Source organism: Oryza sativa, chromosome 8 (genome assembly GCF_034140825.1).
Source record: "Oryza sativa Japonica Group chromosome 8, ASM3414082v1".
NCBI lineage: Eukaryota > Viridiplantae > Streptophyta > Magnoliopsida > Poales > Poaceae > Oryza > Oryza sativa.
The window spans coordinates 15,134,142-15,147,227 of record NC_089042.1 but is presented as its reverse complement, the minus strand read 5'-3'; the positions used below and the strand labels follow the sequence as shown (position 1 = coordinate 15,147,227).

Genomic DNA, 13,086 nt, shown 5'->3' with positions numbered 1-13,086 from the left:
GTTTAGACTTTATGCTTTTTTGCGTACTTTGCGATGCATTATCCCTGGTCGTGCTTAGAATCATAAAAGCTAACATGTTTTTGATTATAATAAGGGTTTCATCGGAGTTTCAGCCGATGAGTTAAATGGACGTTGCATCGGCTTACAAGGATTACATACAAGTTAGTTTTAGCCGATAAAAACAAAGATTTCACTGTTTATCTAATCTTGTGGATCTTACGACATCGAACCTCCAATCAATGTATGCTTTAACATTTGGATCAGTGTTAGCCGATCGGTTTCTACTGGATTATTTTGTTATTTTATCACATCATCATCAGCCGATTGTCTTTATATCATTATTTACGTCAAGTGTCAGACTCTACATCAAACATATAGCCGATAGCTCAAAACCGATATCGGCATCGGCAGCCGATAGACTCTTTGATCTGCTATTTGTATATCTTGTCAGTTGCAAGATTAAACTGACTGGCACGCCCACATCTCATCAACCTTTAGACCTGCACTGAAGTTAAGAAGATCTCCTAGGCAATTGTGTTCGACTTAGTTCGCGACAACACAGTTCCGGCACCATCGGCCGAGCGCGAATTTTTCGTCAACAGCTGGGCATATCGCAAAAGTATCCTAGATATGTATCAGGTTGTATCCGATATGTATTTGTATAAGACTACGCATCTAATACGGATGCGTGAGCTGAGTCGTATCCGTGTATCCTATTCTAGGAGGCATATCATAATGACGGGTTGTTCATAACAATGAAACATTTCCATAGTTAAAAAAAGTACCCGGGGCATATCGCACAAATGTCCTGGATACGTGTCAGGTTGTATCCGATACATATATCCGACTATGCATCTGATACGGATATGTATCCGCATATCCTATATTAGGAGGCATATCATAAGGACGGGTTCATAACAATAAAACATTTCCATAGTTAAGAAAAGTGCTAGGCAATCTAAGAGGTAATAGGCAAAATTACACTTTTCTAGTCCCATTGTCTTTAACCGAATCCACCACGATCTACATGTCCATGACATGTTAGGCTCGATCTCCAGGTAAACCCATCAGATCCCAACCGTTGTAGATGTTCAACGCTACCTTCTTATGTACTTGTTTCAGGCAAGCACGGAACGAGTTCATTAGCATGGTCGGCAACAAAATAGCATTTCTGTACCAAGGAGTGCATCTCACGATCAAGCATTGCCTCTTCATCCAAACCATCTAGGTGTTGGCTAAGTTTGCCCCACACAAGGGACATGTCACTTTGCATCTTTGTTATCAATACTTCCGCCGTGGCCTTTCGATGGAAGCTGCTCAACTCCTCAATCTCCACAAAATCGATAACCTCTGTTTTGAGCCTTTTCACTTCACGAATCTTACTTTGAATGAGTTCAAGTGTGGATTCATACTCCACCAGCTTGATTTGTTCGTCTGAATTTAAGAGTAAAGGAAGGGATACATTACAAGACAAGGCACATATAAGAAATAAAGGTAAAGTCAACTATTGACCCTTGAAATTTGTTCAAAGGCCATTTTTACCCTAAACTACAAACCCGTTTATCACAAGGTGGTTTTAATGGATTTGATAGTGGTCTCAAGGTGGTGGACCGAATGAAGTGACATTTGCATCAACAAAACGAACATTAAACGAGGAAAACCACCATTTTGAACAAAACCACTTAAAAACATGTCCTATGACATATTTTGTCTGGTTTTGTTGTTCAGGGTGAAAATGGAGTTCGAGAAAAGTTCAATGGATAAGAATTCAATTTACCTGATAAATAAACACCACCTTTTGGCCTTTTGTGTGGACTAGAAAGCTCCCTATTTTGTTCCATTTGTTTGAAAACATTGGATTCAATTGCCATTTTAGTTTCCTTTTCCACAATAAGACTTGGTAATTTTTCCGCCCTTTGGAAGGCCATGCCCCTAATTTAGGAAAAAGGAACTCCCATTAGTCATAAGAGCAAGCCAAAATGAATCCTCCTTTACCACTAGATAAACTTCACATTCATCCTTATAGGTATAACATGAAGCAAAGAAAATTACATCTCCAGAGAGGGCACTCGAGTAGAAATCAAGCTATCTTGTTCTTGCTTCAGTTCCTCAAGTTGCGAAGCGAGCTCGAAATATATTTCAACGCTACGGGCAAGGAACTATTAGAAGGCAATGAGTTAGTTGAATCGTAAGGCGAATCCTTAAGGCCAAAACAAAGCTTCCAATGCAAACCTCATTCATCAAATACTTGGTAGTAGCAACTTCGTCATCCAAGAATTCAAATTCACACTTTCTTTTCCTTTTTATACTAACTTTTGGGGTAGCCACCTTCTCACTCCTCATCTCAGGGATGTCCTCCTTGTTACGCCTACTCTTGTGTTCCTTATTATTCATTCTAGTTTGACAAGATGCAATGCAAGTGCCAGCTTGACTTGAGATGTGTGTTGGCTTTTTAGAGACGTTAAATTGATCCTCATAAGACTCTTGGCTCTTGGTATTTGCCTGTCGAAGAAAAGGAGCATGACTGGCGCTTTACATCACGACAAAATGTAAAAAACCATGTGGTATTATGGAAGAATGGGATCGGAGGGTTCTCATGATTGCAAAGATCCCAAGTCCAGTGATAAGTTTGCTAACACTAAGGATGCTCTTAGTACCAAAATGTTTCTTCGATTAAAATTACTATAGGGTAAAATCCTAGTTAACCCTTATGTTTGGCATAAAAACATGCAAAATTAGGAATATAATATTCCAATCTAAGGTTTTCGTATTGTTTGTCATATATTGGTAATGACTCCATCGAAGGTAGTTAATCTGCTTAGTTTCCGACAAACTTGCCAACCCTCTGAGTTTGTGCACTAAAAATCCAACCATTAAGATTATGGGGCAATGTTAAGATTACCACTAAATCTCTTTTCAGTACAACCAAACACGCTCCATAAGCATGCAAGGGATGAGATTATCAAGCATCTGGTTGCATCGTCGGACATTAGACAACTCCTTTAGACAAACATGATTGTCAAGATGCCACTTTGACTACTTAGTCAAATAACACAAGTTTGAATTATTCTAATTATGATTTATTTGTTGTAATGTTTTAAGTATTACTTGTAAGGTGTACTCTGATTTTGATATGTTGAAAGTGCCCAAACAACCCCTTTTAGGGCTTCTTTGTGTGCGGAACACTCAAGCGAAATAACATGAGCAAATACGCAACAAGTACTTGAATAGTGGTGCATATGTTGGCAATCATGCTGACGAGCATAGGCGATACCTACCACGGCTTAGTTTCTAGTTGCTATATTGTGCTTATATTTTAAGTTGTGCAAATTGAACTTATAATCGTTGCAGTTTGCTTTGAAGATGGCTATATGTTAAGTCACCTAACTTTTTTTTGTCAGTCAATTTTGTTTGGGTTAATTGGATCCATGCCACTACGAATATGCCAAATTAAAAATATCCCACTACTATTCGCAATATTGGCTAGGTGCCACTGAAATCTTGTAAAATCATAACCATGCCATCGCCATCCACTATTGTGTCTTTCCCCGTTAGATCCGCATCATCCTCCATCTATGGCGTGCGCCGACCAGCATCGAGGCCGAGTGTCGCCTTCTCTGCGCACCCAAACCGCCACCGCTCCAGTTGCTCGTTGCTGGCGAGAGAAGCCTCGCCTGGCCACACCGTTGCTCCTCGCGTCGCACCACACCATGGTCGCCCCTTCTTCCTCACCAACCGTCGCCTAGAATAGCTCCTTTTCTCACGGAGGTGAGTTCGCCTCTCGCCGTCGGACTACAACCATGTTTTTCTCGCCGCTCCGACCATGCTCTCTCCCCTTAACCCTTCCACCTTATTCGCTAGATCGAGATCCCGAGCGCCGCTTTCCTGAATCCGAAGTCCGCCAGAACTCCACCGTTACCGTCGCACCCGAATGCCATCGCTGCTTTCCTTGCTTCCGAGCTGCTTCGTCGTCGTCCTTTGCCGGTGTGCGCTCACCGGTTCTCTCCCTCACCGCCTCTCCGCTGCTTTCCACCGCTTCACGCATCGCCTCTCGCCGCAAAAAGTTGGGCGGCTGGCGCTGCGTGCAGTGCGAGCGAATCTGATGGTGGCGGTGTGCTCGTCGTTGCGATGGCAAGGTCTCGGAGATGGCAGCCGGACGACAAGGATAGAAATTAACGGGGATGACAGAAAAGTGGATGGAAAACGCGATGGAGTGGCATGGTTACAATTTTACAAAATTTCAGTAGCACCCAGACAATATCGCAAATAGTAGTATTTTTTTTTTAATTTGGTATATTTGTAGTGGCATGGATCCAATTAACCCATTTTGTTTCCACTATCTTCTAGCAACCTTGCATCTCTCACTTAGTTGCAGTCTCCAGTGGTGACAAGCTTCCACAGCTTCACACCACATTCCTCTACTCCAACGGTTGTCGCTAGACCCACCCAATGCAGACAGCCCATTGCTAGCTTTCCTCGCCTATGATTCCAAAATACTCCCATCGCTAGGCTATTTTCATAAGCGCCAACAAACTTTACCATTCCATCCCTCAAGGAGAAGCTATGCCTCAACAGGGAATTTATTAGGAGAAATAGGAGGTGCATTTGGTCTCGAGCTAGAAGAAAACTATGGGCCACTAGATCACGATCCAACAAATGTCGCAATCAACTAAGAGAAATCTCAATTGACTGCAGGTAGCAAAGATGTTTATTTTCACAAATTATATTATGATTATAAAATATGCCATGTCTCTTTAGCACCCAATAATCTCATTTAACTCCTTCCTAAATTTAAGCCTTCATAAAAACATAACTTTTTTCTATCCTCTCTTGTTCCTTTCCCTTGTCCATAATTTTTTTAGGATTGTCCACAAATGTTTTCACAATGAATAAACAACTTGTTTTCCAATGCAAACTAAATAAGAAGGCAAAGGTCCACATGTCAACCACCCACACTAACTCCCTACTCTTTATGGAAAGAGAAATGATACTATAGGGCTCAGAGGATTGACATACATACATACATACATACATACAGAAAATGATGGTAACACTAGGTTAAAAATATTTTTTTAATTAAAATACCATTGCAACGCATGGGCAATATGCTAGGTTGGACTTCTAAAATCCAATAAAATGAAATTCCTTTGGAATGGTTGAGACATGGGGATTTTGAATGACTTTTAACATAAGGTCTAACCTCATTGGCATTTTCCCCTAGTCTATAGCTTTTCTCATATTCCAGTTTTTACTAGTGGTCTTATCCAAATGTTCGTACCTATATCTTGTCTTTTGCACACGGTTCCAAATAAAAACACTACATTTTCCTATTCATGTAGAAACTAGGGTTGGCAACGGGGCAGGGCGAGGCCGAGTTAGTCGAGAACGTCCCCACCCCCGACTCATACCCAACCCCGACCCCGGCCCTGAGCCGAAGAACGGGGCTAATAAAGTCCCCAGCCCCAGCCCTGAAAGGGAGGTGGACGTTCGACAGGATGGTGCTAGGCAACAAGATGGAAGGCCAGTGCTCGGCGACGTGCTGCTAATGCGCTTTTTTTATGGGCCACCTTCCTTGATATAGATTTTCGGCGACCCATAGGGTCCCCCTTGGGTGGATTTGTTCCCCCAACCCCATATCACCCATGGGTGAAATATTGTCCTTCCTTGTGTTAAAAGCAAGGTTTCTAATCCTAGTCTGTTGAAAGGGTTATTGAGGTTATGCAAGTTTGGTTACATTACCTGCTTTAGCAAAAGAGTTGCATATTTTGAGGTGTATTTTGGCCAATTAATAAACAGCCTTTAGCACAATGTAGTTACAAAAACACAAGTGTCATATTATTAGCAAAGTAATAATAGCTGTCTTTATTTTCATGTACCTGAATAACAATATCTTCATATGTCCCTAGGGATCCTCCCTTTCCAGCAATACTTACTAACCTGAAAAGGAGAAAGAGTGCAAGTAAAAAGAAGGAACAGAGAAATAGTAAGATCACATTTACTTATTAGCAAGATAGGTACAGCATTTGCCACTTGCATTATACTACAATAAATAGTGGCTATACGAACAAAATAGTGCAAGAGACATAAAATTATTTTCGTTGATGAAAAAGCTTAACAGTATTGAATAACTTCAATCATGTCTTTTGAATTATTAAGTAGCACAGCCTTAATATAAATATCATGTGTGAGTAGTTTAAATTAAGTCAGCAGAATCAAAGGGAGATGCCTCTTTTCTGCCCCACTATTCACAGGGCAAGGAGAGCTCTTTGATGTTTTTTCCATAAGAATAGAAGAGCCCAGTTGATTTTCTTGCAATTTCGCAGCTTCTGAACTGATTAAAACAGAAGCAGCAGCCCTAACAATAGGTGATTCATATTGCAGATCCACTCTCAAGTTATTTGTTGCACACTCGTGCTCTAGAAGATTATGATCCATTTGCTTATTACTAAAAGGTACTTCTTGACTTTGATCACCTTCTTCCCTACTTATAGGTACTTCTTGACTTTGATCACCTTCTTCCCTACTTGGTTTTGTTGACAGCTCAGCAGATTCTGGTGAAACCTCATCGGTGTTCCTTATATCAGTAACTTTAACCTTTTTCCTAGCAAGATCTTTTACTCTCTCAATTTGTGGGGCTGAAGGGAACTTTATATGATCCCTACAAGGTGTTCTAAAAGTAGCATCAATGTCATGGTCCCTGCAAGATTTGAAAACAAGTTATTTTTTTCAACGATGCAGAAGCCAGCAGATAGAAAGAACTTTGGAGAACACATCAGAACTTACAGGCAGTAGATGAATATTTTAGGATCTCCTTTGGGAACCTCCCAAACACGTGCTGTGACATCCTTCTTTTTAAAAGAAATTTCCCTAAGTAATATAACGAATATCATGATAAAATGAGAAGACAACAGCCATACAAACTAATGAACCAAAAGGAACCAGTCTGGATATTGTAACGTACCTTGGCAAACATTTTTTGTGATATGACCTTACACAACGTCTACAGACTGCAAGCCACAGTTGTGTTTGGGACCTGTCCTCGATTTGTTTACATTCAAAGCACCAATGCACCGGACATGTAAATGTCATTCCATCTGCAATACGTTTCTCCAATCCACAAGCTCCATCAGGCTCAAGTAATCCTGCCACACACTTGGGATGGTAGAAGCGCCCACAAGATGCATTACAACACTGGAATACCTGAAGCGATGCAGAGATAAGAAACATAAGACTAAGAGGCAAGAGTAAGATAGTCCATGTGCATTACACCTTAAATAATTGGATAATCGACCAAAGGTGCACGATATAGAAAGCACATGAATGAAATCATAAAACAAGGAACTACACAACTCATATACACTATTTTGTCATGCAAATTTCCCACAACACAAGGGGTTTTCATCTAGTTAGATTTATATATAATGAGTAACTTGTAAGGGAAGCCTCAGAAAATAGGGTTAGACGAAGCTTTTCTTGCCAAGAGTCATTCAATCATTATACACCATTATTCTTGACACCGAAGGGCCATGCAGCTCACGAGCAACAATGACATGCACAAGAGTGCAAAGAGAAGAAGAAACGAAGAAAAACAGCAGCAGTTGCTCACAAAATAATACCAGATGAAGACATCAAGGAAGAATAAGATATAAAATTCCTTTTACAATTAAAACAAGGCATCATATGTATGTAATATTTGAATAAAAGACACACATCATCTAGGGAACCTCAAGGCATGAAGAAACAGATACTGTAGTAAGAAAGGAAATATGAAATAAACAACAAACAAACTTGGAAGAAAGCAAGCATTGCTTCCGAAAGGGAACTGCATTTGCTACAACAAATGGGCTCAACATACCACAGTTCCACAATCATGCAAGGAGGATTAGATATGTTACCTTTGGATTTGTCTCATGCGAAGAATCAAGCTGTCCACATTTGAAACACTGGTGTTGCTTATGTTGGCAGTTCGAGCAAATAAAAATAGGTATTTCCTATTAATATGCATAAATGCCATTATCACCAACTTGAGAAAGGAAGTGGAAACAATAAAAGTGCAGCAATAGTCATAGATACTTTGAAAATCTACCTCTACTTCACGAGAAGTGTAACCAAGAGTTTTGCAAAAAGATTTTGTGCCATCTTCTAGCTTGGGATGGAAAGACCTCTTGCATTCACCTTTACAGCTGCATGAAACCATTATGGTGAGGAATGGAAGCACTCAGAAAATTTCATGCCAATGGTTATATAGTGGTCCCATGGCACATAAAGGAAGTTCAAAAGCAGCTGATTCAACGGATTCTTTAGAAAGAAAGGGAAAAATAAACAAAGTTATGGTTAAGAGGAAGCTGCAACATGAAAATTACAAACTTTCATTCCATCCCCATCAGTATCTAAGGTAAGCATGAATGGAAACTCCCAACCATAAATGTTGCAAAAAGTCTTGTTCAAGTTTGAATTTGTATGAAACAGATCAAATACAGTTCTTTTTGAGAGAAAAATACCATGGTTCTACATTTTATAGCTTGGCAAAAAAAAAAAGATTTTTAGGAGACAGATCAAAAATAAGAACTGCTCTAAATGAGAACGGAAAATAAGATGAGCAAGCTATATCACAAGAAGAAAGTTTTACATTCTCCATATAAAATAATTTATTAGTTTCATTTTATATTGTAGACTGATCAATATTTAGTTAGGTAATTAGGTTCCATTGCAACACATGGACATGATGCTAGTAATTGTGATATATAGCACTTAGTACCTATGTTTATATCTATCTACTCGTCATCTAAAAATACTTTCAATAAGCAGCAGAGTTGAGTGACATTAAGAAATGTTTATCCTATTGCAATAAAAGCACCTACATTACACACATTAAGGTTAGGGGAACCATACATAAACAAGTTTGTGCTTGCAGGACAACCCGAATACTTTTTCTTGACCTATGCTTGTTATAACTTCTATATGTTTCTCCAAAGTCATCTGATGCGTAACTCCATTTAATAGCTTTTGTTCATCAGATGACTTGGAGAAAAAGTTTGTCGTGTACTAAATTATGTGACCATAATGAAGAGTACAACTTCCATTAATCACTTCTAAATAGAGTAGGAATAATAAATTCAGATCAAACCAATATATTTGATTGACAAAGCTCCAATCTACAATAATGCCACCATGAAGTCTAGAACTACAATATGCTACCAGTAACTCATTTTCTTAAACGCTGTCGTAAGTAATCAAGAGGTAGTCAATCTGCATTTGATAGGGTGAAAGGCCCATTTTTGTGCCAGAATACTACCACGACGTATTCTGGATTATCACATAAGATTATTTTATGAAACTACCAGCGAGGTATTATACTTTTTCTTAGAAGAAGTTTTCTCGGATACCAACGCTTTTTCTAGGAAGAAAATGAGCAAATTTTAAGCGTAAAGTGAAAAATGTAATATTTACTTGGTTGACTACGGGAATGACATATTAGGTACATGTTTTATTTAGTTCTGCATTAATTCAGGCATATCATTGAATCTGTTTTTCTTTTAAAAGCCCACAGAATCAGATATCTGAATATGACTCAGATACTAAGTCCCGTGCAAGTGTCCAAGTAACAGTAAAATAATATAGAAATTGTTTGGTCAATTTAAACAAAATACAGAACTGCCCATACCCAAGTAGAATTCCTCCTTGATCGCATATTGCGCACACTGCCTCAGTACCATCATCACTGGCATTACCATCAGTATAATTATCACCATTATCATCACTACTGCCACTGCTGCCATCTTCAGTGTAGTCATCACAGTTTGTAGATGACTCATTGCTCACAATGAATGATTCATTCGGGCTGGCTTTCCTCAATTCAGTCTGAAGTCAAGCGATAAGTAACAAAATTCAAATATGACGCAACAAATTTCAAAACAAGCATTGCTATGTTTTACCAAGAAATAACAAACTTCAAAAGGATTTCAGTTAATACAAATTTAGCCTTCTTTCTGAGTCTCTAACATCTAATTTACCTCAATGATGATCCAAGTATCCTCGAGAGGTCTTCTCAGAATCTGTGTACAAAAGACCATCTTTGTGAGAAGCTATCCATTGGTTTCATTATAGTAGAAATGATATTAAGAAAATGATATATAAGTATGTCGTTGTTACTCTTTGAGAGAGGAAGTTGGTGATGGTAGGTTTTGCACCAAAGCCCATCCCCAGATCTTTTGTGGTGGCAAATATGTAGTCATGTATTTAGTATTTGTAAGACTTTAACAGAAAACTAGCAAAAATGCCAATGATTCGCTACTGATAAAAGAAATATGTAATCATATTGTCAAAAATAGATCACTTATATTTTTACTCAATACTTTGCTATATGGCAAGCGATTTATATTGAATTGTTTTATATTATATTTAAATAGAGGAGAATTTGTCTTATAAAAATAAAAAGAGTACAAAAAATAAATATAAATATATATTTGCAAAAATATGTGATACATGTGTTTGAGCGAGAGTCCACCTTCATCATATATATGCAACCCATTTTCAGTAATATTGAAAAATATTATAACATTTTAGGCCAATTTATAAAAATTGCAGTGAGGATCCCCTCAAAAAAAACTGTAGTGGGGAAAGGTGCCCCACCTTGTTCTAAGGCCATTGCAACCTTTTAAAAGGGTAAAGATAATCATGTATATATGTTTTAAATTTATGTTCAATTATCGATTGTATGTATATTTTCAATTTGTACCAAATTTAGTTGGGATCCGTTAAGATGGACTAACATGGTACTAGTTGCATTAAAAACCAACTACTTTACTTTCATGGTTAAGCCAACCAGCCACCTTCTAAACGGTGTTAGTAATCAACCATTTCTTTACATTCTGCAGCATAGTAACAAAACATAAGCATATCTCACAAAAAATTGGCTTCTCATCCTCAATGCACAAGCAACCTCTAAAACAAGGCTGACAACAAGGTTCTTAACACCACATTTTAATCTGTCATTCTGTCTTAACATTGAGAAGGTGGAATTTCTTTTTTAAAACTCAGCATGTAAATATAATCAGAGTTTACAATTGCAGCTAGAAGAGCTCATGCATATCCTACGTCAAGATTCAATTATTAATACCTTTGACTTCACTAGAGTTTGATCCATTTTCATGAAATATTTGATAAGGGAATAACTCTTCCGCAAGTCATCAACCTCAGGTGGTTTAGTAAAAAATTTCCTATATAAAAACAATCAGAATGTCAAACTTATGACCTGATAGCCAGGTGAGATAAGAAAAGGACAAACAAAAGGATATGGCAAAGATACCTGAAAACTTCGCAGAGGTGTTTCGAAAGAGTTCTCTCATCTTTAGCAGGATGCTTTCTAACAAAGTGGATCATTTGTATAGTGATCAATACTGACCGGGCAATATCTTCTGCATAGCCTGGATGTGGATTTAACAGTCTTATCCAATTGCCCTCACTTGAAAGCACTGAGATCATAGGTTTCTCACAGTCAAGTTCCACCCTCCAAGCTTCGATACGCTTATACACAGGCTGACGGCCTTCACAGTCAATTCCACGAATGTATACACCCTTTTCAGAACCCAGCAGTCGATGTTCTTCATCAAACCAAAACGGCAGGATGCTGAAACAAACAAGGTCTTCATGGCTATCCTTACAAGCATATTGGTCTACGTCCTTCAACTGCGGGAACTCGTCGTCGTCGTCATCAAACAACGCCATTTGCTTGATTACCAGAAATATCACGTCCCTGAAAAGAAAAAGAAAACTCCTACTAGATTAGCATGATTTCAAGAAAAAATGCCAAAATAATAGTCAAACCAGAGGAACTGAGTAAAAATTAGAGCACCAGCACAAAAGGCAAAGCGGCTTAAATACTGGTTCACTGAACCAACACCCAAAGCAGAAGGTGAAGCAAGCAAATGCCAAGCGGCAAGTGAGATCGGTGCAAGAACCAAACAAGCCGTTTCGGCTGCATTGGCGCAAGAGATGGACCAAAAACCCGAAATCCCCCCCCCCCAAAAAAAAAAAAGAAAGTCATGGAAGAAGGTGATATATGAACGTCCGCAACCAGAGTATAATCATAGCGAATGACGGAAAGATCCGGCAAGATGCAAAGAACCATGCGGGCGGAGCAGAAGAAGGAGAGAGAGACCGCCAAGGCGAGCTCAAGAACCAAAACCACACCAAAATCGATCGCCCCCAAAACCTCGCAAAATCCACCCCCAAGAACACCCACCGCTGTTTCGGCAGGTGAGATCACGGAAGAACCAAACAAGCCGTATGTGTTGGAAAGAACAAAACTTGCATGAAAGAAAAAGCGACTCCCGAAGAACACGTCCGCCTTGGAAACAGGACAATAGAAAGACTACTCCTCCAAAATCGTGCCAGGAGGACCAAAACCCTACCATAATCCCCAAAGGAGACCGCCCAAGAACCAAAACCGCACGCCCAAGAACCGCCCCCAAAATCGCCAGGAACCCACATTGCGGGCGGAATCGAAAAGAACCGAACGATGAGAAAACATGGACCAAAAAAAACCTGCTACGACCCAAAGGGAGATAGCAGGAGCAACAAACCACCACCCCACAAAACCCTCTCCGCAGATCCACCCAACAACACACGGATCATAGTACGCTTTAGCACAGATGGGAGAGCAAACAGCCGCCGAGGCATCGGAGGCGGGGATCACAGGAGGAGAGGGGATGGATGGCGGAGGAAGAGCCTACCCCGATTGAACGAAGCTTGGAAGCAGGAGCACCGAGAGAGGAGGAGAGGAGAGGAGAGCCGAAAGCACCAGCACGGTCTCGAATTTTTTTTAAAAGTAATATGATTTTAATGGAAAATCGCAAAACTATAAGGCAGTTAGGCGAAATCGCAAGTTTAGCACCCTATCGAACAACCGTGGTTCGACAAGGTACCTATCGAACAACCACAGTTCGATAGTTCGACAGGTGATTAAAAAAATTAAAAAAAGAGAAAAATCACTGTTGCACACTGTTCACAATACCATATCGAACTAAGGCAGTTCGATATGTGCCTGCGAGCACTGTAGCATCACTGTAGCGCGCTGTTCACGCA

General features: G+C 39.5%; 1 protein-coding gene across 6 annotated transcripts; it reads right to left on the bottom strand.

Moving 5' to 3' along the window:
* Nucleotides 1-743: 743 nt before the first annotated feature.
* LOC107275863 (protein ENHANCED DOWNY MILDEW 2) lies at nucleotides 744-12,836 on the bottom strand. Of its 6 annotated transcripts, none has more exons than XR_010734761.1 (15): nucleotides 12,735-12,836; nucleotides 11,309-11,755; nucleotides 11,120-11,219; nucleotides 10,014-10,055; nucleotides 9,665-9,861; nucleotides 8,087-8,183; nucleotides 7,896-7,991; nucleotides 6,962-7,200; nucleotides 6,784-6,867; nucleotides 6,513-6,697; nucleotides 5,877-5,937; nucleotides 2,233-2,502; nucleotides 2,053-2,159; nucleotides 1,778-1,932; nucleotides 744-1,434 (listed from the first exon to the last, which is right to left on the bottom strand). XR_010734761.1 is itself a non-coding variant. In XM_066303810.1 (15 exons), the coding sequence occupies exons 2-15, from the start codon at nucleotides 11,725-11,727 to the stop codon at nucleotides 1,106-1,108; spliced, it is 2,667 nt and encodes an 888-aa protein (XP_066159907.1). In that variant the 5' UTR covers nucleotides 11,728-11,755; nucleotides 12,735-12,836; the 3' UTR covers nucleotides 744-1,105. The 6 variants fall into 6 exon arrangements, 3 of the variants coding, with proteins under 3 accessions (XP_066159907.1, XP_066159908.1, XP_066159909.1); XM_066303810.1 differs by having other exon boundaries at nucleotides 6,227-6,697; XM_066303811.1 differs by lacking the exon at nucleotides 2,233-2,502 and having other exon boundaries at nucleotides 6,227-6,697.
* Between the last annotated feature and the right edge of the window lie 250 nt (nucleotides 12,837-13,086).

Excerpts from the sequence above, each read along its gene's own strand:
- LOC107275863 (XM_066303810.1), bottom strand. The coding sequence starts at position 11,727 with ATGGCGTTGTTTGATGACGACGACGACGAGTTCCCGCAGTTGAAGGAC. Across the intron at positions 9,862-10,013 it reads ATACTTGGATCATCATTGAG|ACTGAATTGAGGAAAGCCAG; the intron begins GTAAATTAGATG and ends GCTTGACTTCAG. Across the intron at positions 5,938-6,226 it reads AATAGTGGGGCAGAAAAGAG|GTTAGTAAGTATTGCTGGAA; the intron begins GCATCTCCCTTT and ends TCTCCTTTTCAG.